Source organism: Odontesthes bonariensis, chromosome 10, assembly GCF_027942865.1.
Source record: "Odontesthes bonariensis isolate fOdoBon6 chromosome 10, fOdoBon6.hap1, whole genome shotgun sequence".
NCBI classification, from domain to species: domain Eukaryota; kingdom Metazoa; phylum Chordata; class Actinopteri; order Atheriniformes; family Atherinopsidae; genus Odontesthes; species Odontesthes bonariensis.
In genome coordinates this window covers 35,024,291-35,048,953 of record NC_134515.1, presented here as the reverse complement: position 1 = coordinate 35,048,953, position 24,663 = coordinate 35,024,291, and the positions used below count along the sequence as shown (strand labels likewise).

At 40.0% G+C, this 24,663-nt stretch overlaps 1 protein-coding gene across 1 annotated transcript in view; it reads right to left on the bottom strand.

Annotated features, from left to right (window-relative positions):
• LOC142390035 (nucleolar protein 4-like) overlaps positions 1-24,663 on the bottom strand; it is a 104,406-nt gene that overhangs the window by 1,635 nt on the left and 78,108 nt on the right. Inside the window, exons 3-7 of the mRNA XM_075475357.1 lie at positions 8,745-9,214; positions 4,115-4,306; positions 2,174-2,362; positions 640-753; positions 115-346 (exon numbers count right to left, since the gene is read on the bottom strand). Coding sequence (XP_075331472.1) covers positions 115-346; positions 640-753; positions 2,174-2,362; positions 4,115-4,306; positions 8,745-9,214 — 1,197 coding nt within the window. The remainder of the gene's footprint in view (positions 1-114; positions 347-639; positions 754-2,173; positions 2,363-4,114; positions 4,307-8,744; positions 9,215-24,663) is intronic.

Here is a 24,663-nt window from a genome sequence, read left to right as displayed (position 1 = left end):
CACACATTTTCTTCTTCTTCTTTTCTTTACTGTAATATTTTTCTCTCTGAAAACCTCGTGTCTATCTTTATAAAGCTCTCCTCCTTTGACCTCCACTGTACTCTTTTTTCTCACCATTGCTTTGAGTAGCAGTGCCAGACGTCAGGGAAACAGGGTGTTGAATGGCAGCACCCAAGCCTGGGTATCCACGGTAACCATAGGTGAGGCCGGCTCCGTTGATGTAGAGCTGGGTGTCCTGGGAGGAGAATGCTGATGTGGCCAGGGAGTAGGCAGAATGAGCGAGGGACCCCGGCTCCCTCAGAGCACCTCCCCCACTGGATGGCTTGTCCAGAGAGATCTGGTCATCCTGGCCGAGGGACAAGAAATCAAAGAGATTCTTGACAAAAATACAATACAAGAAGTAGGGTGGGCAAACATACAACTGTTATTCAAGAGTCAAGGTCAGACTCTTGTTAGCAGTTAATAAGAATCAAGCTTCTTTTCAATAAAGACTTTACCAAGAAAGAAGCAAGGGACCTAAAACCCTTGCATTGTTTACATATATTTCTGCAGTCGATGTTATATACAAGATACATAGCATGGACAGGTGGACAATAATAGCCTAACAACTGTTTTACACACACATGAACATTGACTTACATGGTAGGCTTCAAGACGCATCCTCTTTGCAGCATTGCGTGATTCGCTCTCACAGGCAGCAGCCAGGATGTTCTCAGCCATGGCTGAGGTGAGATGAGGTGGAGTCGGACGGGTCTGAAAACAACATCATTTCATGGGAACAAATGATTTAGACAGAGACAGTGAATATGGATCAGAATATCTGGAAATATTCTGTGATATAATGAATATAATCTTTTCTCCTGCTTTAATTCCAGTGTGTATTCGATTTTGAGTGCCAGTCATCTTCGTTGATATTAAATGATCCGGTGCTTAGCTACAATTTATAAACTAACTAATGAGTCAACAGACTAGTATGCGATGATCATACTGTTGTTTTTCTTCTCGAATGCATGCTGGTTTCAGCTAAAGTGTATATACAGTATATTTTTCACTCTTCTTTATCCTTGACAGGAGATTACATTACATTACATTACGGTCATTTTGCAGACGCTTTTATCCAAAGCGACTTACAATAAGTGTGTTCCACATCGGTAGGCAAAAGAACTTCAGGTCACAAGAAATCATAAGTGCATTTCCTTCCAAAACCAGATGTAAGATATTTGGATCTTGTATTGTCAGCTTGTCAGACAAAAGTTAAAGATGGTGCTCAGGGTCAAGGGAAATGATCGGAACTGCTTTGTGACATTCGATAGAGAAAAAGGTTAACTGAGAACTCCACAAATGTCTGCTGTTTATTAAGAAATGAATCCTCTCTTTAACTGCATTGTTTCTAGATGAATGCCTGTGAAAGGTACTCACTATTTCCTTTTTTATTCCCGTTTTAATTAATTCATTATTTGGAATACTTTAACATGCATAAATCTCCAGTGGAGATTAAACTTTCACCAAATGGAGACTTTTTTAAATCCAGGTTAAAAACATTTATTTTCTCATGTGTCTATGCATGAAATCTGCATGATATCTTTGAATTTATCTGGACTGTTGCTTGTTTTTAAATTCATTTAAATAATTTTATTTGTTTCTCTTTATATTCTTTTATGTATTTTAATGCTTCTTCCACTCCCTGCTGCAATGCTTTTATTTTATGTAAAGCACTTTGAATTGTTTGTACATGAAATGTGCTATACAAATAAATTTTAAAAAAAATAATAAAAACGAAAAAAAATAACAACAGAGAACGTTTTATTTACTGCAGCAGAAACACTGATTAAAATATTACATTACATAAACTGTTATCTTATAAACCTTTAACCAAGTGGATAACATACATTTTCAGTACAGATATGAGTGACAGGGTTAATGCCACCACTAAAATGTTTTCAGACATTTAACGGGTCTGTCAGTCTGAAAGTCATATCTGAGTCAAAACACACACAGTAACTTGTCTCCACTGCTGACTATAGAAAGCCAATTTCAAGTTAGAAAATGAAAAACAAGATCACGTCTCTGCCACAGCAAAGCAGTATATATTGTTAAAGTCAGTGGATGTTTTCAAAAGCTATCAAACAGCCTTTATGCTAACAGACATACGAGCATCAAGCAGTTAGATTACCTCCATGCCGTTTTTCTTCATGCGCCGGCAGGATTTGAGGTAGGTGCGGATGCGCTTGCGGGCACGTTCCTGGAATTCAGGGAACTGTCTACTGCAGGACTCAATGATGGCCTGGATCTTCTCCTTGGGCTGTTTGGAAATAGGCACCATCCGATCCAAGTTCTCATCCACAAACAATCGCACAAACATCTGCAGAGAAGAAACACACTTTCTGCAATAGTAAATGAATGATTTTTATTATCTTGGGCACAATGCAGCGGAAACTTTGTTTCTCAAGGAATTGTCTAAGTTTGTCTTTATGTTGACGATAAGATTACACAACCACCACTGACATTTATCAAAGCCAGGATAGTTACTTAGGGTTAGGTAGCACTAGAAGGATAATATTCCCTGATTTCTCCAGTACTCTCGAAAAGAGTTGGATGGCTGAAAAATTGTCTGGATTATGGACTAATTTACAAACAGACCATAGATTGTGAGACTACAGGGTTGTCTGTCTGAGATGGTTTTCAGCAGCTCACCGGGCGCTGTCCTCTCTCTGTTTCTGTTCACTCTGTAAACTCTGGACTTCCAGTACAACTCAGGAGTCCCAACATCTCCAGAAATACTCAAAATACTCTGCAGTTTTGGGGTAAATTAGTTGCGAACGAGAGGCTGAGTAGTAAGTAGTGTTGGGGTAAATGTAGCTCAGGAGGACAAGCGGTCGTCTGCCAATCTGAAGATCAGTGGTTCGGTTTGGTGCCTGCGATGCGTCCAGCATTGTGTAAAATGTTTGTGAGAGAGAAAACATACTGCATACCCTGTAATGCTGCATAGACCAAGTGCTGTTTGACTGTTTGTGAATGGGTAAACATGGCTTGCAGTGTAAAAAAGAGCTTTTAATCGGGAACCGGTTCGGAGGACCAGGAAAAACACTATCTCTGTCCGGGGAGAAGAGGTAGAAGTGGTGGAGATACCCAGGCGTTCAGATGGAGAACAGACTGAACTGGATATGTAACATTGAGAATGACTACAAGAAGGGGCAGAACAGATCGTGCTTCTTTGACCTTCCTCTGACCTCCTACTGTCCCTCAAGAGGGAAGCTTAGATGTCATTTAGAGGGGAGGTTTCCTACCTTTATGTACCATGTAATTCCAACTTTTCCTGATTTGGGGCTTTCTGTTTGTCAGGTGGGCTGCACAGTGGTGTCCCAGGGTCTTTGTGTGTGGAGTTTCCGTGTTGTCCCTGTGTATGTGTGGGTTCTCTCTGGGTCCTCCAGCTTTCTCCCACCGCCCAAAAAATGCATGTTAGGTTCATTGGTGGTTCGGAATTGCCCTTAGGGGTGAGTGTGAGCGTGGCCGTTTGTTTGCCTGTGATGGACTGGCGACTTGTCCAAAGTGTACCCTGCCTCTCACCCAATGACAGCTGGGATAGGCTCCAGCCCCCCGCGACCCAGAGTTGGATTAAGCAAGTATTGAAAATGGAAGGATGGATGTTTGTTTCTGATGGATGTTGGTGTTTGGTCCTGGGCAGCTAATATAAGCAGCATTTATTTAAAGCTTTTTTTGCTGAAAAAACTGGCCTACAGTGGGTAGCAATGGAAATGTACAGAACCATACAGAATGTGTGCTATAACGATAATTCAATGAAAAGGTTGAAAAGTTGTATGGCTGTGAAATTAGGTGGTGATCCTACGTTGGTTCATAAATTATGTCACATCAGTCATTCAATACACTGCTGAAAGAAAAAAAATGGATATGTGGTGTTTCAAGGTATGTCATATGTGTTGATTCATTGAGTTACTTTAGTTTAGACTGCTGAATATCTTGGAGTCTTGATATTTGTGATCAATGATGCTGAAAGGATTTACAGATGAAATGGTCAGTCACCTCTTCAACATTCCTTCTTTGTCAACACAATGAGATTCAGTCATTGCTTCCAAGAGGAACATAATTCACTTACATTGAAGGCCTTTAATCTCTCAGGGTCAACACCCTCTGTGTCGTTGATCTTGTCATTGTCATCATGATCATCATGATCATCATCGTCATCGTCAGGGGTAACCTGGCTGCCATGACGCCCCAAGGTCAAGTCCTCTGCACTCAGGTCCATCTTCATGCTTTCGTAGCTGCCACCCGAACTATACTGTGGGGACTAAGCAGGCAAATATGTAGTTTTAGGATTTTTTTGCATCCAACTCAACCCACTACAGGTAAAAGCGAGGAAATTGATGTTCCCGCTCTGAAAAGGAGCTGCACCCATATAGTGCATCATATCTAAATGTGTTGTGGACCCTGTCATTGGAGAGCTTTCAGATTTCACAGAAATTCTCCTTAAAAAAAACGCTTAGGTTATAGCAGTGCTTCTCAAAGTGTGGGGTGCGCCCCACTGGTGGGGAACGGAGACATGGCAAGTGGCGCGTGACAAACGGGAGGAAATTTTAAATTTTATGCCCATCTTAAATGCTTTTCTTTATTGACAATAAAGATAATTCACAAAACAAAACACCCACACACAAACAAAGTAATAATGAATAGCTAAAATTATGAGAGAGCATTGGGAGACCGGGAGAAAAACGTAACCTGGAACTAAAGTGCAAAAACAATGATTGACGTCGGGTTTTAATTGCGGCGGGACAACAAGTAGCAGGTAGCGTAACTGTGAGCAACATGGATAAATGTGTGACTCGGACCAAAAAGGAGCCAGCACCAGTTCAGTGTTGAATGTTAAAATATTATTATTTTTGCACTATTGTTTAGGTTATTTAAATGTTCTATTTGTGCACAGTTTCATACATTTTACTTTAATTTTGCACTGTTTCGCACTGAATGTTAATTTATTGGCAATTTGGGTTATTTGAATTTATTTAGAGTGGAAGAAAGAAAAATAAATGTTTGGCCTTGGAGACTTCTTGATTTTTAGCCTTTTTCACAATGATTTGGGACGTGGATTGGAACTTGTTTGTACATTCCGTGACACGTAGAGTACGAGATTGATTCAAGTGACTCGAAAACCTGATTCATTTTAGTGAGTGACTCATATAAACTCGAGTCAGTAAAAGGAATCGAGTATCCCATCACTACAACACACCCCTGTCACGTTAACAAGCCTCTGGATTTCTTTAAAAGAAAATCGACAGCAGGAGCAACGCATGGTAAAGGCTGCGTCGGTTAACAGTCAAGCACAAATGGCCTCATACAAAGTTACATACAGAATCCCGCAATGCAACCACATGCTTTTCAGCTGTGGCATCTCTGAAAACAAAATACAGATCTCAGCTCAACATTGAGCATGACTTGAGAGTGGCAGTTTCAAACCTGCAACCACGTTTTGTGAAGTTGTGCAGTGCAAAACAGGCTCATTGCAGCCACTAATGCAGGGATACATTTGAGTTGTTTTTGTTTTTTGCACAGATTGCAAATGAAACACTTTTATTTTCTCTTTTTGAACTTTGTGTTATTTGATGTTATTGATTTTGATTCATTATAAAATATTATGTTACTTGGTGTTAGTTCAATAAAGTTGAAATGTAATTTGTCAATATTTTTGTTGGGGCGACAGGGGCAGGTGGGGCTTGGAAATCCCCACTTGTTCAAAGTGGGGAATGACCAAAAAAGTTTGAGAACCACTGGGTTATAGAGTTCTTTTTTAGATAACACCTACAGACTCAACCAACATCACATGTTCTCACTACATTTCAGCTTAATTCACTTTAAACTAAATATTTTGTACCCATTTCTGTATGTATTCAATAAAATCCCATTAATTTCAGTTCCAAGTTTTAAGTCAGAAAAATGTCAAAAGGGTAAAGTACTTTTGTAAGGTAATCAGCTCAGGACAGAAGACATTTAATTAGCCTTTAAAATAAAAAGTTTTCTACCTAAATGTGTTCATGCTTGGAAACATTTACTGAGGCGTCAAAGCTGGCTAATAAGGCTTGCTGTCATGACAACAGGTTTCTTTTCTGCAGCTTACCTGCAAATGAGTTTTGATATGATTTGTGTTTACTAATTATACCTTGTTATTTTCAGACTTAATAGCAACTTCATCCTCCTTGAGTTTCATGTTCAGGTTTTAATTCACCTGCCTGCTCAGCTGACATTTCATTGTATGATTTTAGAACATAGTTATAATACAATTTCAAAACTGCACTACATAAACTATTAATGTTTTGCTATATTATATAGAATTATATATATTTTCAGTTGGATCTTACTATAAAGTAAGTAGTCATTTGCTTTTAAACTTTCTCTTCAGTTTTTTATTGTGTTTTTGTTGTTGTCCCCCACATGGCATCTAAAACACACTTTCATGTGACACATACACAACTGCTATGAACATACAGTTGCACATATTCTACAGCAACAAGCCTTTATCAAAGAGACAAATGGAGGCTAGAGTAACAGTAAAATTGTGCTAATCACAACAACAACTCTGGCAAATTGGAATTTTTTTGTGAAGGAAAATACCAAAGGAGTTTTTGTTGCCTTTAGGATTGAGAGAGAAGGTGCAGTGTGATTGAAAGGGTGGGTATCTATTTATACATCGATGTCTGAATGAAAGAGTATTGTACAGAGCTGTCCTAACCACAGACTTTTTGAAGGTAACATGCTCCCTTCAAGGCCGGCACGTATTGTTATTGTTATTGCCATTCAGCTCCGTACAAAGACGGTGAGAGGAGGGATGAGGACAGGAGGAGAGAGCTCTCCTCTCATCATACTTTATCTGTTCCTAAAGTTCTCCGTCCTCGCTTTTACCTCCAGCTTTTTTCTCTCCATCTGTTCCGTGAGTCCTCTTTACAAATGACTGTGTGCTCCTTTCATGTTTTAACAAAGACATCCCAAACATAAAGCGACATGGGCATCCCAATTAATTCAAGCAAATAAAGATTTCACATATACTTTCATAATGGCTTCAGTTTGGAGCACTGAGTGACAATGTTTGAATAAATGGAGCAAATAACTTCTTCTGATGGAGTGACTGTTCAATGTGTGGCAGCCGGAGCAAGTGCAGAAAGCAGAGAAGATGTATCATTCAAAGGCAAAACGAAACTTTTCTTTCTCTTAATTTTTCCTTCTTCTTCTATGATAACCTTCCACTTTTTAACAATAAATGCAACAGTTAATTCCGTGCAAGGATACTTTAGTATATACTTTTGGTTTGCCAGTGGTTTTCAAAACTACCAACAACAGTTATCCATAGCAATGCCACACTTAAATGTTCAGAAACATTTGAAACCTCAGTACTCTAATATCAACTGCTAACTTATTGGGATACATTACAGCTGACATGACTGCAAGCAGAGTTTGACCTTACTTTAAAGTGAAAGTTAAAGTAATGGAAGGAAAAAGGTGTGCTCAACACAAGCATCACCAAAACATATCTGCATAATGCCTAGAGTGAGTGAATAACTCTCTTTGGTGAGGACCGGGGTCTTTTTAACAGCGTAGACCTTTAACATACACACAGATATATGTGTATCTCTGTAAGATACCAAAGGAAACCGAAAAAACAAACAAAGCATTTTCATTACAATGTTTACATCCTAGTCATAAAAGCTCCAAAATCAATCTTCAACCTGGTGTTTGTATAGGATTCCACCTACAGTCAAAAGACCTGCAGGTAAGTTGAAAAATGAGTAGAATAAACTATTGATAAGAAAAAGTGAAAGTGCTGGATGTAGTTAACCTTGTAGCACCCACAGTTGCAGATATGCAACAAGCTTATTATTTATTTACATTATTTATTCACATTATATTTTTATTTACATTACATTGTTTGATTTTTTAAATTTACATACATCATTTACATTCATGTGTAATATTTTTTTACATTACATTTTATGTGCCGACAGTTGTCACAGCAATCATTTTCTTGGCTCAGTGAATTACACTCTGCTTTGCGGTGGTCTGTTCTAGTTGGTTCTGGTCTTGTTTGGTGTGGTCTGCTTTGTCCACCTTTCACTATTATTATGATCATTTTTTTGCATTTTTTTATTAGCTTCATATGCACATTTTTTAATTACATTACATTTTTATTTACATTACATTTTTGCATTTTATATGTGCTTCACTTTTTCACAACAAAGATCTGTGAAATCTGTTTGATTTGTTGTTGAATGGAAAGTTTATGATGGTTGTGTTCCGCACTTTGTATTAAGAATGTTCAATAAAGGTCTAATATATACATTTTATTGTGGTAGCAGCAGTTACTGGTGAACTTTCACTATACCTTTTTTGCCAAACCATCTGCAGAGAATGACTTGGTTTTGTGAACAAAATTAATCAGGAAAGCCCACAGTTGCAAATATGCAACATTGCCTAAAATGATCAAAAATAGCCCAATTCCAAAAATTAAAAAAATATTGGTTTATTCCCACCCAAAAAGATGCAAGAAGAGCCAAAAATGATTTTTTTCAATGATTATTCATATGCTTGGGTGCTACAAGGTTAAGTAAATGAAGAGATTTAACAACCAGTCTAACGTGGGCGAATGTTTTCAAGGGAAACAGGAAAAGATGATTAGACTAACTCCTGACAGCTCCATCCATTTTGTGTTTGTATATTCAAGCACAGTATGTTTGTGGTCTCACCTTGTTTCCATAGTCCCTGCCATCTCTGCCCAGTCGGAGTTCTGTGGTGTGTGTATGTGAATTTGGAGTATGTAAATTGGGTGTGTGAGGAGTTTGGGTGTGTGGTAAAGGCAGGGCTGGATGCGGAGCCAGGGGAGGTTTGGCAGCCAGTGGGTATTTTCTGCGAAGCTCCTCGGACGCACTGGGATGCAGAGCGCCGAGCAGCGCTGCAGCTGCTGCTGAGACAGTGATGGGCAGATGTGAGGTGGACAAGGGCAGGCGTTGAGTGGGAGGATCGCTCAGATTGACTGGCTGCTGGTCCTCAGACGAGGAGGAGGAAGAAGTAGGCCTGCTGAAGTCCAGTGGGGCAGAGCCACCATTGCCATTGACAACCTCCATTTCCCCGACTATGGCATTGTCCATCACAGCGGAAGAGGAAGGGGTTAGGGCAGGCAGGCCATTTCCACTGCCACTTTCTGATGATGAATCATCTAAAAGTAAAGACACAGAGAGAAAGAGGTCAGATCTGGGGCCACTGGAGCTCTGGAGGAAGAGCGGTCGCCTAGCATTCGAAGGGCAGCGGTTCGACTCCTGGCTTCTCCGGGCCACACGTCCAAGTGTCCTTGGGCTAGACACTGAACCCCACGTTGCCTACCGATGCGTCTATCAGTGTGTGAATGTGTGTGAATGTGTAGAAGAAGGCACTGCGTAGCCTGTATGGACTAAGATGTGCTGTATGAGTGTGTGAGTGGGTGAATGTGGCATGTACTGTGAAAGGACTTGGAATGGTCAGCTGGACTAGAAAAGTGCTACATGTACAGTCCTTTTTTTTTTTTTTTTTTTTTTTTTTACCATTTACCATCTCACAAATCAAAAACTCTCATATCTACAGCCTCATGCTTCCTGGGATGTGACAGCAGATTGAAACAAATTTCCTCAGAGTAATGTGAAGTTTCAATATAGTGACACAGACCAGCCACAAATTGCAGGCCCATTTATTGGCCCTCTGCCCAGTGTATAGATTTCAGACAAAACTACAGTGCAATCTAAACCTATTCATTTAAAAAATAAGGTTCAGCTCACCAAAATCTCACAGACATGAACATTTCTTACTTTTTACTGTAAAATGTATTCCTAAATTCCTCAGGCTCTGAGATTTCATGAGCAGGATAATTCCCATCAACACATTGCACTCAAACCTTACATAAAAAATATATCAAAGTTCTATTTTCTCCATGAACTGACAAACAAGAAGAGACAGAGAATGTTGTTATTATGCAAATCACTCACTGTTAAACTGTTGTGGAATATGTGTGCCACACTTTCACATAAAATCATTTTATTGCTTTTGTTTATTTAGTTGTGTTCCTTTGAACTTTTAGTTGTCTTTTCACAGAGGAATATAAATAAATATGAGGTAAAAATGTAATCGCTATGTTCTGTCTGGCATTTTAAAAAAAACCACGTGCACATATGAAAGCCTGTCAATCATGCTACTGAAGGGCGAATCCAGGTCATATTTACTTGCTTTTAATCACATGGTCTATCCTGGAGTAACTCAGTCAAATGCACAATGTGCACAGGACTACAATTTCATGATGATCTTAAGTGCCCAGAAGATGGCATACGGTCATTGTGTGGTAACTACACATGCGTATGAACACCTCTGAACCTAATAAACTGCTTAGATTTTATTCTTCTGCTCTACTCTTTGATGTTTCACAGACATGATCTCATCTCCATGCTTTAGTCTTGGACTGCATTCTTCATTATTGTATACAAAGTATCAAATTTGCAGAAGATTTTTACGTAAAAAACTCATACTTGAATTTGCATTACACAACTGCTATTGCATACAGTCTACTGTTTACAATTCAAGCAACAAATTGAATTTCTCTGCAGTCCCGTCTTTGCAGGCTCTCAGAGCTGGAACTCCCAGTGAACGGTTATTGTCTTTCTAGTGATAGCTTGGCTGTGTATCTGAAACTATTAAAACCTGTGCTTTAGCAATTTAAATGAGGCAGAACCAAATCTGAATGTATTCAAATAAAGGCTATTTCAGCTGCACTAGTATGTTCATCACACCACAGATCAGGCTTTGAGTTGGAGTAGGTCCTTTAACAGAGGGACTGCATATTACAAATGTGGAGGGTATTATTTAGAGTTGAGTGGTGTATGGCAGAGAGAACCAGATCTGTCTATTTGATTAACCCCATGCAGTCTGCCGCCTGACCAGGCAATATCATAGTCAACACCCTGCATTATGAAAGGGGCAACTTGACTGAAATCATTATTCTCCGGGCAAATGTGCACAAGGTTTGCTCTCTCATGTTCAAGAGCCCGTCTCTTCTGGGCCTGTATGAAATTTAGTCTTTCATCGTTTTTTTAAGAAACTACTTCTTTTGCTATCTGTACCACCTTTCTATGAATCACTCCAGGATATGATAATATGTATCTCTAAAGAAATAGAATTCCAGCCCAAGGTGTTGTAAGATAACCGACAGGATAAATGAGCAGAAAATAATTATCCTTTTAAAAGAAGAGTCCTTTAAAAAAATATCTATGTGCCAGCAGTAAAGCAGATATGGCTTAATTTTGAGGGCTCACATATTAAACCAAAGATCTGCTCTGCAGCTGAGGTTATATCATCCACAAATCCTCCACAAGTCATCTTGTCTAAAAATATATACCTCACTGTGTTGACTAGGCTCTATTTCTTCTTTCAATGTTAGGTCATACCCTCTGCTTTGCCCCAGTGTTGTCTGTGGTTTTTCAACTTTAATCTTTTTTTTCCTTTTTAATAGACAAAAGTAGTCTTTCAGCTCCACAGGAAATCATGAACTCCTGAAATGTCTTGCAATAAATATGAAAGGACTAATCTATACAAACAAAAGAAAAAGAGAAGGAACTGAATTACACATATGTAGACACAAAGTGAGACAGAGAAGGAACTGAATTACACATATGTAGACACAAAGTGAGACAGAGAAGGAACTGAATTACACATATGTAGACACAAAGTGAGATAGTGAAGGAACTGAAGCTTAAACATAGACAAAGATGCCACAGCAAGGAATGACTACAGGATAAAGCGAGAGGAAGAAGGAAAAGAGAAAGTTGAGCTAATCTGAAGTAGTTCACTGGAAAACGATAGCACTCAAAGACCACATCCTGTACAAAAGCTGATGCTATTTCAGTTTGAATAAAAGTGATCTAGATTCACACAAAATCGAAAATGTTCTCCCTTTCCCCAATCCAGCATCCCCCACCAGTTTCATGATAATTAGCCGAGTAGTTTTTGTGTACTCCTGCTAACAAAAAGACAACTGATGGTATGGGAGTTAATCGATTTCATGTTCACACTGTCTGTCCTGACTGAGGTCAGAGTGTTCTCTGGTAGGGTCAACAACAGAAGATGTTTGTTGAAAACTCAGACTGAGTGGCACCAGATCGTTTTTGGCCATGTATGCACAGAACGTTATCAGAAAGTATAAGAGAATACCACAATCTATTGTCTTTGGGAATTCCTCGTATGCTGCTGTGTGACATGTATCTCTGCTGATGCTTCAGTTAATAAATTCCCCAAGAGGCTGCCAGCATGACTCCTACTACTCTGGGTTTTTTCTTCACAATAACGGCAATATTATCATACTTCCACCTCAATTCTTGCTTTAGTGGAATAAAAACAGCAGTGGCTGGGTTGGAAGAGAGTGATGCAGAGAAAAGAGAGGTGGCTGAGGATGGTACTGGTTGGGGAAGTTAGGAAAAAGAGGGAGGGGTGGAGTCCAAAACGCTGCATGAAAAAGGGAGAGAAGGGTGAGGAGGGATGGAAGTAAAGAGGGAGAGGGAGAGGGAGAGAGGAAGAAAAAAAGAGGTCAGGAGGAGGAGCAGGCAGCAGAGGGAGGGGGTCATGGCTTGGGGGTGGAGGCAGAAGGAGGACAGGGGAGAGGATAAGGGAGGATTGAGATGAGGAAAGGGGGAGGGGCGTGGAAAGACTGAGGCAAAGGGACAGGCACGTGGGACAATTTTTATCATCTCTTGTTCCTCTGTACCATTTCCATTTAATCGTTTGAGCATATCCAAGTTTATCCTGATTGCTTGGAATAGTTTGTGAAATTCACTCGCAATTGTAACACATTGTCTTGTTTATACAGCATGCAAAGCATTTGTTGTCTTCTCCATTCTTTACCATTAGATCTAAAACATACAGCACAAGGGTGGGGTTGGGTTGAGTGGGCTGCTTGTCTGACTGATGGGAAAAAAGAGAGAGAGTGAAGACCCTGCGACCTGAAGGTATAAAATGATGGCAGAGAGTATTTATGAGTATTTAAGGTGTATTCATGTGTAAAGAGAAAGGCCAACCTAATTCCTACCGCCTTGACACAAATCCCCCCTGGGAGAAAGACCACCGTCCCTGCCTTCACATCTCTCCATTTCTCCATCTCACTACAGTCAGGGCATTTCTGCACTCTTTTTTGCCTCTGCCAAACAGGAAGTAAACCTCTCTGTCGTATTTGCTCATCCCTTCTTTCACTCGCTTTAATCTGTCATCTTTTTCTGTCAGCCCCTCTTCATTATTTCCTTTCTTTGAGCTCAGATTTATAAGCAATACTAATTCTCCTCCTTCTCTCCACCACAAGTCTTTCTGGCTCAAAGAGCAGGAGGTACCATGTCATGTCTTTATTAAGGTACTGCTTGTCTTCTTTTCTGCTGGGATCAAGAAATCTGTGAAAGTATATGCTGACATAAGAGCACTGATCTGTCAGGAACAAAAATTAATGTCAAGCACAACAATGGGCCTCATGCAACAACCATTCGTACGCACAGATTTGTTCTTAAGTCGTGCGTACGAGAGATTTAAGAGAATTTGCGCATTCACCAATCTTTTCGTATTTTACGTTTTCTTTCAGCTACGAACAGAATTTACGAGTGATCCAGACCTGTCGTAGGAGTTTAGTAAAATAGTCCGCTGTTATTCCAATCAAGTTTGATTGACTAATGGATTGTATATTTAATTACTTTGAAGCAAACATAAATAAATATATACATTATACCCCATAATGATGCTGACATTATTCTGTTTGACTTAAATTATGCACTAATTGAAGGTTAATTTGACTCTGAATATAACAAGGTCAATGGGAAGCGTAACCAGCGGCTGACTTGCTACTTTTGGATGCCTTAATGCGTTATGCTCTTGGAAGAGAGCGTGTGTGCCGAGACTGTGTAGATGTCCTTGCGGAGACAGACAAATGGCTGACATGGTGATTTAGATTGCCAAGGACTTTGCTGCTACAAATATGCAGCTTGCTGCCATAACTCCAGAGAGAAACACGCCGATCAAACCCAATTCCACCACACGTCCAGGTCCTCACCACCCTTGCATTTTTGGCCACTGGAACCTTTCAGAGGGAGATTGGAGTCGTGTGCTCTCTTGGTCATCAAAGCTCTCATCAGTTTATCACCCATGGTACATCAAATTCCCATACACCGCTGTCCAACAAGTACAAATTAAGAGGGACTTTCATGCCTTGGCTGGACAGCCAAACATAATCGGAGCAATAGACTGCACACATATACACATCAAAACACCCGTGCCGTTGTGGAGCGCACTGAGCTGAAGGCCAGGTGTCTCCATACAGCGGGGGCCAAACTGCTCTATAGCCCAGAAAAGGCATGCCAGATTTGCACAGTATTGCCATGAACGAGGGTCTCCCACAACCTGAACCAGCCCAGGCAGACCAGAAGGTGTGGTGCCAGAAGACCCCCCTCATGGACCACCCCATCAAAGTGTCATCATGATGAGGCAACAACTGATTGCATTTTTAAGTAATTTTCATATCAAACCATTTCTTCTTTATTTCAGTGACAATACGAACTACAGGTGACACAGAATTAACAGCACTCGTAATAACTTCCCATTTCTTCGCTTTAGCAGGTCCCGTAATTCCACTGCTGACACTGCTAAAAATGACAGATTTTTGGATCTCTGAAAGCAGAAGTTCAATCTCAGAGCCCCTAAAGTTGTTCTTTTTGCGCCTTGATGCCATTCTCATGACTCAACATTTCCTGGCACAGGAGAGAGGAAGCGTACCCTTATATGGTATCATTGTGGGCGTGGAATATGTAAATCTATTATCCTCGTGCACTTAAATACGCACAGGTGGCATTCATCATTTACGCAGGTCGTTTACACACTTTTTCCGAAGTTAAGAGCGTTTGTTGAATCTGACGTTGCGTGTTCATACGAGACCTTCGTACGAAAAAAGTGAGAGAAATTTAGAATAAAAATACGAAAATGTTCTTGCAATGAAGCCCAATGTGTTGATTTTTCCTCAGTAGTTCAGGAGAAATGATCCTTGCTTCTATAAGTCAGAACATATTCATCTTTTTTTGTCATGGTTACACCGAGGACCGAGCTATATACACGAAGACATAATCCTAATGGCTCTAAACACTTACTGTCAATCAGATTGTGATCAAGTAAGTAGAATCCTGCATCGAGGGGTCAAAGATGACATCAGTTTAAGGTTTGTAGTGGGTGGGGCTTTATTAAAAATAACTTCGGAGGGGTTACAACGTTGATTTATACGCAACCCAATCAAATCTGGCTAATTGAACGTTACCTATTTAGTCATGAAATATAAACAAAGTATAAATTCTTGAAACAAGGTTTCTTGGGGTTTTGCAAATACGATTATATGTCAAAACTTTAACCTGAGATGCTTAAGGTCACTAATGTTAAGCGGTCGATGTACATATATATACTATATATACTAGTGTACTGTCCAAAAAAAATCATGCATGTTAGGTTGACCATCTGCTGGTGGTGGTCGGAGGGGCCGATGGCGCCGGTGCATGGCAGCCTCGCCTCCGTCAGTGTGCCCCAGGGCAGCTGTGGCTACAATCCAGTAGTCTGCCACCATCAGCATAGCACTTTGAGATTCCGTATGAAAATGAAAAGTGCTTTACAAATGTAATTGATTATTATTATTATTATTGTACTTTATAGTTTTACTGAGTGTACAACAACACTTCATTGGTCATCAGACTGTCCACTGCCCTGAATGCAGCAGTCTCCTCTGTGTCCCCATTTTTTCATCACTTTTGTATGTTGCAGTATGATCTCACGTGTTTCATCGTTAAGTTGTAAATTAAGGTACTTTGATCTGTTAGTCCAACACACTTGCCGTCATGAAAGGCTTAAACACAAAGACTTATTCAACCTCTCAGCTGGGTTTAGTAAAACACAGTCATGGCTGGAAGTTTACGCATGGGCAAATTGTTTCTTTGTTTTCTTTGTTTTATTAAAAAAAAAAACTGTCATTTACTTATTTGCTCTCTTTTACAGTGATTCCATTCAGTCAAGATTAACCACTTAAAAAACTGACTGTAAAAGCCTCAAATGAAACACCCATTTACTAAAAAGCCCTGTACATACATGAGTTATCATAACAAAGCTCAAGAGTTGGATTTCAAAAGATTCAGACTTTACAGACATGTGGGAAAATAACACACCATTATGCTAAGATAAATAGATTTTTAGTCTTACGTACTGCTGTGTTGATGCACACTAGATGCATGTAGCACATACTCGAAGCAAAAAAAATTTCAGCAGCCATGTTTACACTTTGGAAGGAGCGAGTAATTGCAACAGGAACCTTTGCAATAGTCGTGCATTATAAACCCAATTAATACACTATCCTCATCATACTGACATTGAAAAAAAATCACAACATATTCCCAACATCAATCAGCAGTCTTTTTATTCATATTTCTGCTCAATCACTAGCCAGAAGAAAAGTATTTACATTCCTCCTTGGCTCCACTGGCTTAAAATGTGTTCACAGTCACTTTCAGTTGACAGCGGAAATTTAACGATAGCCTTGTTTGCCAACCATCACGAAACAACCAAATTGCTCTGTAATGTCTTAATCAGCGAGTTTAGCTTTTGCCGAAGTAGTCGACAATGCCAGTCATGTCGAGCCAACACCAACTGTGTGAGTCCAGTGTTCCAATTATCTGAGTGTCACATACTGTAATAGTTCCATAAACCACAGCTCTCAGTAGTGTGTGTCTTTACTGGCACCGTACCAAGCTGCTAACTATTAACAATCCATTCAACCATATCTCTCTCTCTCACTGCAACACTTCCAGAAGTTTGTTAACAGTTTCTCAGCATAGACATATATACACAACTGCTTTATCACACTGAAAGCAATTGTATGGAACTAATCCCATATCGCTTTAAAAGTCGCTGCCACAAGGAACTCTGCAATGGTACGGTCTTCTGTCTGTCAGAAAGGATGGATCAGTTCTTTTAATGCTAAAGGAGATAATAAAGGAAGCACGGAAGCATTTAGAGAATTTCAAACAATTTTTGTCATGCTGGTAAGATACTCCGGGCCATTACATTCAGTAAGGAACCTTCCTAAGCGGAAAAGACCAGTCGACAGGACCCTTCGTTTCCTTTCTCAAGGTCATATTGTGGAGGGGCTAAAGTGTGATCTTTCTCTCGTGCTTACAAGTCAACCATTCTACTGAACTTTACATCTTCTTCCTCTGCTCACAAACTGCATGTTTGTTTTCTTATTCTGTTTCCCAACCTGCTTGTCACACTCTTTCTCACCGCTTTCTCTGGCCAGCAGTGCAGTGACTATGATGCATGGCAGTGTTCAGTGTTGAACTGTGACCCAAGGGGTACCAGGGCACAGGAGGCCTGAGGTTATTCAGGAGGGCAAGTGTCCTTGCATATGAAGGACGCACACAAACATGCACCTTCCTCCCCCCAGAGAGAAGCATCACAGGTGGACCAAGACCAAGACCAAGACCATGACATTCAATCACTGAAAAACCAACAATCCACTGGGAGGTAGTGGGGGAGCGGATGCTGCATCAGCTGACCTGGCAACACACATCTCCATCAGAGTGTGACACCAAGAGTACGACTTTCAGCATGTTACAACAAGTGTGTCCAAGAATACATTTTTTCATGCACCTTTTGTTTTTCTATGTTTTGGTGACAGTAAATAAGCTCACATTTATAGACATGCTCTGAGCTCTAACTGGTACATTGGGGGAGGCCTTTCATGGATCGTAAACCAAAATATGCCAAGGTTAAAGGGCAGGAAAATTAGCCTGGTGACCTTTACAACTTTCACATTTTTTAGCATATAATTCTGTGAAGAGATGCAAAGAGCAGCCCAAGTCGACAAGTATTATACATGATACTTACAGGGAGTCTTGGACAGAAGGTCAAATGGAAGCTCCAAGTTGTTTTATAGCAAACTTATAGCAACTCAGCAGCTTACTCTCTCGAGCATCAATTATTGGTTTTCAGCAGATCTAATTTGTCCTGAAATGGCAGCATTTCCATTGTGAATAATGTGACTCTTATTTGTTGCTCACACATGTACTATAGGTGATGCAGCTTGAGTTTTGTAAATGAAAAACCATAAGCTAATAAGACAATAACTAAGATGTTGTTGCTTGCTCGATATAACTAAATTTGAAAACATGGGCACATTAGCCTGATTCTTCAGAGAACTAGAAGAGGTGATGGAGAAAAATAGGATGGTAGTACTTACAGTACTTAGTTTGCCAAGACTGGCAAGGTAAAGCCTTCAAACGCCTACATATTAAAGTGATTTCCCTCGTTTCTGCTTTAAAAAAGTGTATTTAAAGAGTAGCTAGTTTATTTGATACTTTCACATGATTAAGACACAAAATTAAGTCTATCATCTGAATCAAAAAGAATTCCAACAAAATAGTTTATGATCACCCCGAGTAATATCTGTATATCTAATAATTCTCAACATTTTAGGTGAATAGTTTAATCATGCAGGGGTAAAACTGTGTAATGATGAAAAGTTAATTGGCTCATTCTCCCCCAAGTAAGAATAGTAAATTATTCCTATGCTATGTCAGTGATTGTGAAAAATATTTCATAGGGGGACAATGTGTTGTCTTCATAAGCAGACCAAACAACATAGCAGGTTGCTAAAACTACTAAGATTGGGTTAAGAACTGTCCAAAGTATAGTTACAACAGATAGTGGTGAACCACCATTTTCTAGGAAGGCCAGAAAAACAATTCAAATGGTTGTGATCACTTAAACAATTGCTGAAATCAAATTGAAAATCAATATTAGAACAAACAGCAATGTCTTAAAGCATAAAAGTAAGAGTATTTCTACACAAAAATGAGAATTCCAGATTTTCCCTCTTCAAGAGAGAACAGAGGATAAAGTTTTGCATCAATAATGCCTAGTGTCTACTGAACGAGTCTGTGGTAGACACTACAGATCAGCAATATGATCAGGGAGTGGCTTGGTTGGGTCTAAGTAGGTTCAACAGTGTTATATATTCAAGAAAACGACTTCAGCCAACTACCTGAATATACTGAATGACTAGGTTTTTCTATCAGTAGATTGTTTTCCTCTCTGATGAAATCTGCATATCCCAAAATGCCAGCATTCATCAGGCTCAAATTGTAAGAGTGGTTCAGGGGGTATGAGACATCCTTTGCATGGCAGCACAAGTCCAGATCTTAACCCCATTAAGAATGGTTGGGATGTGCTAAACAAATGTTTATACAGGAGTCCAACTCACCCATCACACAAGAGTTTGGTGAAAAACTAATGCAACTCTGGAGGGAAGTTAATAAAAATGATGCCCTGTAAAATGCATGCCGTAAATCAAAGCTAAAAATGCTCCACCAAAATATCTATATATATATATATGTAAATATAATATATATTTTGAACAAGCAACGTATATTCAATATAATTTTTCAGCCAATAGAATCTAATAACCATCCTCTATTGTAATGATAGGGATACTTGTACACTGATTTAAACTAAGTAAGCAGATTTAAAACATTAATGAAGCAGATTGTTTCTTTAATGTACCTCGAAAATAAAGGTTGTGTAAACAGTAGCCTTAGGGGGTGTGCCCCTGCTTACCGAGCCAAATACTCCCTGCTGAGGTGGAAATTAAACTCTGTCTGCTCTTTGTCCTCTCAGCCTCTGTACTTGTTCCTCCTCCTGTCAACACAACACTATTTAATCCATTTCTCTTCATTCTTCTTAACCTTTTTCTTGATCTGGTTCTTTTTTTATACTTCAACATTCAAACTCAGTTTCTATCTCCATGGATGCTTCATCTACCCTCTCTGAGCATAACCAAAGAAAAGCAATGCATCAGACAAATACTGCATTGTTTCATTCAATTCAAGAAAAACATCAAGAAAAGAACATGGTTAATATTTGATTTAAAAAAAAAATGATATTGCACATTTAAATGTTCAGCTGTTGCCCTTCGTGGGTTCCACTGCTACACATGATGTGACTTGGGCTGCGTTTGTGTGTAAACGCTCATACTGTGCGTGTGAACAGGGATATTTGTCTGATTATGTGCCTACATAGTCTGCATCATATGACCTTGCTCTTTGCTATGTGTATGCATGCTGGTCTATGTATGCAATCTCTGCGGCGTCACAGAATCACATGGTAGAGGACACAGTAATAACCCTTGGGAACAGATTGCCCTGACTTTCCTCAAGCAACAGCAACTCTCCTTTGTATTGGACTTGTGTCCTGGATTAACTTTCAGTCTATACAGTGGATTAAGTGCTTCAGTGCTTCATGAGTGCCGTTTCATTGAAATATAAATACGTATTTTTATATAGCTGCAGTATGTTTTTCATTTAAAAAAAAAATTATATATTTATATATATATATATGGTTTTTTTATATACATACACATATATATGTATATGGATAAAACCTTGAAGAGATTGCAGACCCCCAAAGGTCTAGAGTTCATGTGTTTATGTCCCCAAGAAGGGAAAACGAAGAGCAACACAGTTTTAAAGAGACAATTTATCTCTGAATTCTCCTCATACTGCAGTAATTCTGTGCAACTGCTTGACTTTGTGTTGTGTTATTTGTTAAGAAATTAGAAAGATTACAATGATTAGTTATTATTGTGTTAATAAAACATACAACTAGGAAAGAAAGCTTGTGTTAGTTTAGCTATCTAACTCATGATGGCTACATAAAAAAATACAGCATTCATATAATGTAACCTTGCTTTGACCTCATAACTCCCCAAACGAAATCACCCAGTCCATCACAGCAGGAAGTGCAATAAATTGGTAATAAATTCCTAACTAGAAGGACCATAGGCTGAACTATGGGTGGATGCTGGGGTGGAGTTGAAGCAACAGCAGTTAGTAACAGCATTGCTCATATGGATGACAGGTGGATGCCCTTGTTCTGGATAAAACAATGAAAGGAGGAAGAAATATATAAAGGAGTATATTCTGGAAAATGTACTTTAAAAAAATATTAAATACATTTTTGGTTCTATTTGTTCGTCCTTAACATGGCCATAACTCTCCTTTATGGTCAGGTAAGCACTGTTGCAACACGTATGGCAGAAAATGATTGAGCTGAATACAAATGCCTTAAACACACAGCCGTGATAAAGAATTCTGAATATGTAGAGCAGGGTAAGGTGAATTACACTTGGGACTCTTGCCTGCCTGTAAATTGACTCTTTGAACCAGATCACTGGCTTTTCCTCAGTTAGCTGAATAATCTGACATTCAATTCCACAATTAACTGAGAGTACAGCTGACTGCTGATCCAGTCGTCTTTAATCAAGCTAAATGGAACAGCTTGCTTCTCTAAGTATTTTCATCAGAACTAACATGGTGCATGTTACGACCCAAGGGTCGTATTTAGTGTGTGTGTGTTAGGACTGCAGCCAGCTGAGTTGGTGAGCAGGTAAGTTGCCCCAGCTGTAGGTAACTAGATTTAATCAGCTGGGCTGCTTTAAAAGATGCTGGAAGACGCGCCAGTGGGGCCAATGGGTCCAGCTATTGTTGGAGTGTTTTCCAATAGCTTGTGCAGGTTGTCTGAAGCTTAACTCTTTCAGTGGAAGGAGGTTAACAGTTTGATATTGGGTTTTGTTGTTAATCATTTAGGTTCTTGTTAGTAATAGTAATAGTATTACTTTTCTTTTGCAATAAATAACCATTTAAACATCAGCCATCAGTTCTCATTGTTTTATTTCCTCAGCTCGGGACACTTTATTGTTACCCCGTAACAGTGCACAAAAACCAAAGACTGAATCCTCTCAGTTCTTAGTGAAATAGAGAAAAAGCTGCACAACCAATCCGCGACCTTAACTGTGTGCATAACTTTTAACTTACACTCATGTAACTGACTATCTACGTATGATATGTTGCTATAGAATGGCCCAGTATTTTTTTTAGATGAAAAGAATATATATATCAAACCTTAAAACAAAGATTGAATATGTAAAAAATATGTTGTGCAGCAACTTAGTAACATTCAATCATTATTTATGCAATAGATCCTCTCTCAAAATCAATTTGATTCTGGCATATAACTTCGCAGTGCCGTACGATCTGTGGGTAAAGAGAGCAGTTATTAATGCAGGCTCATAGAAAAAGAAAAAAAAACTACTGCAGAATATACAGAAAATAGGATAAGCACAGGTGTATCACCGAGGACTGCATTCCACTCCGAGAAAGTTCTGCTTTTATGCACGTTCTGCAAGTAAGCCACAAGTACAGGGCTGGAGCTGAATAATGCACGCATCCAAATGCCCCCCCAACCACCCCAACTGAAAAACTATAGCCCCTTTCACACTGAGAAAGAACCCACGTTTAATTCGCGAATTTAGTGTGTCCGTTGTTCCTTTCACACTGACGATCCGGGCTGGGGTGTCAACTCGATTCGCCATCCGACCCGCGTCGGACCCTAGTCTTTTTGCCGAGCCGAATTTGATGTGAAAGCAATTGACGCGGGATGGACGTGGGCGTGGCGTGACGTGAGGAGTTTAAAGGACAAAACTTTTCAGAGCATTGGACCAAAACACCAACCCTTGTGGTCTTGCCATCTTCCACACTCTTCTTGCAGACACATGTGTGTTCAGAGCCATGACAGCTAAATGTCTTTGTCGATTGCATCGACGCTGTTCACGTTCTTCTGCTTCAAATTGTCGATGGATTTCCTCAACTTGGACATTATAGTGCTCTTGTACTCTCCGCATATGTTCTTCGGCGACATCCCACGTTGTAACCATCCACACCGTAAAATAACATCTCCATGAACTGCATATACAGTTGCGTGACTGAACAAACAGCCAGCAACAGAAACAAGTCCTCAAGGTGTCCCGCCATCGTTGGTTTGAAAAATTTGATGCAGACAGGTGTATTTAGGCCTACCTCTGAAGCATGGGTTGTGCCTATGTCATTGTACACGCCCAGCATTTTATGTGTTTCGTGTGACGCTCTGCCACTAGGCAACGCCCCCGGAACTCGGCTTCAGGCGACACGGGTCACCTAGTACGCCAAGCTTTCACATTGCTCGACGCGGGATGAAGTGGCAATTTGGACCCGCGATGGTAGCGGATCTCAGTGTGAAAACAGCTAATGTAACCACCACAACTTGAGCATATAGAAAAAAAGAAGCCCTTTACCTCTACAAAATGGAGGGAAAGGGCCAAATGGTAGACTCAAGGGGAGGAATATGCATTGGTCTTAATTCAGAGCTGAGCTGCTGGAGACACATTCTTACAGACGTATAAGACACATAAACACACAACTAACCAAATGGCTTCGAAAACAAAAACTAAATGTGGGCCTTTTTACATTCCTACAATTATCTGTCGGGTACTAAGAGCACTGAATTGATTTTAGTGTCATTAGCAGGCAATGCATTGTTGAGTGGAGTGTGGAGGATGGAAATGGAGATGAGAAAGAGGTAGCTGAGCAATGGGGAGGCAAAGAAGAGTGAAAAATGAGAAACTAGTCGGAAGAGCAGAGAGAGCTGCAAATGTTGACACCAGCAGAAGAGCAAGAAACGAAGATGAAGAGGAGGAAAGATAAAGACAAGAACAAAAGGTGAAGTGGGGAAAGGAATATTGATTCAGCGTGAAAGTGAAGCAGTAGTAGTAGAGGAGTGTGTGAATGAGAGGGTTAGAGGGTAGGCAAACATACAAAGGGTGTATGAGTGCAGGGGGATGGACAGAAGAATGTGCAGAGATAGAATGGGATAGAGAGGGAGCGAGAGGGAACTCTAATGAGATGTCCCTTGTCATCTGACAAGGCTGAACTATGTGGTGGCAGCTAGAGGCTTTTCTACTCTCCTCTCCTCAGAGGAGCTAACCTGAATGAGAGTGGTAACAGATGCTAATTCCTTCACCCCAACAGCCCTGCCCCCATCCCTACAATCCCAAGGACTGGAAAGCCATGAGGAAAGGAGGTAAGAGAAAAAGAAGGAGGTAAGGAGGGAAGTGGTGATGCTAGTGAGCGAGCGACTCCCCCATGTGGGATTACAAAGGATTATTTGGCATGGGCGCTTACTAGCTCTCATGGCCTGCCTACCGCACCCTGCCATGTACTGTATGGTTATTTTTTTACCTGACAGCGCTTCAAGTCCAGCCCAACCTTCCAAAACACACATCATGTCCCACCGAAATCTTTTTTTCCCTGTTGGTGACCGTGATCCACTCTGATGAGACCAGCAGGTACAAAGTGAAACACACGGCCTCGTTCACTGCCTCCACAAAACTCTGAAACACTCAATCATTCATGGTCATTCTTCCAAAGCTTTTACTGGTTATAAAAGGCAGAAAGTGAGCTTAGCCTTACACATGGCAAACATTTACAGTCACAGTTTAGACAACTGATTCATTCAAGTCATTTCCCTGGTAAAGATGCAGATCCTTTTTTACATCTTTACATTCAGACGACAATCTGCTGCTTTTCTTTTGCCTTTCATGACAGTTATTAAATGAATTTGAGCAGGGATGCAGTCCACAAACATCACTAAACAATAGCTACTCAAAAATAAACTAGCATTACAGATGAAGAAGAAGAAGGAGAATGGGAGGGAAAGAAAAAA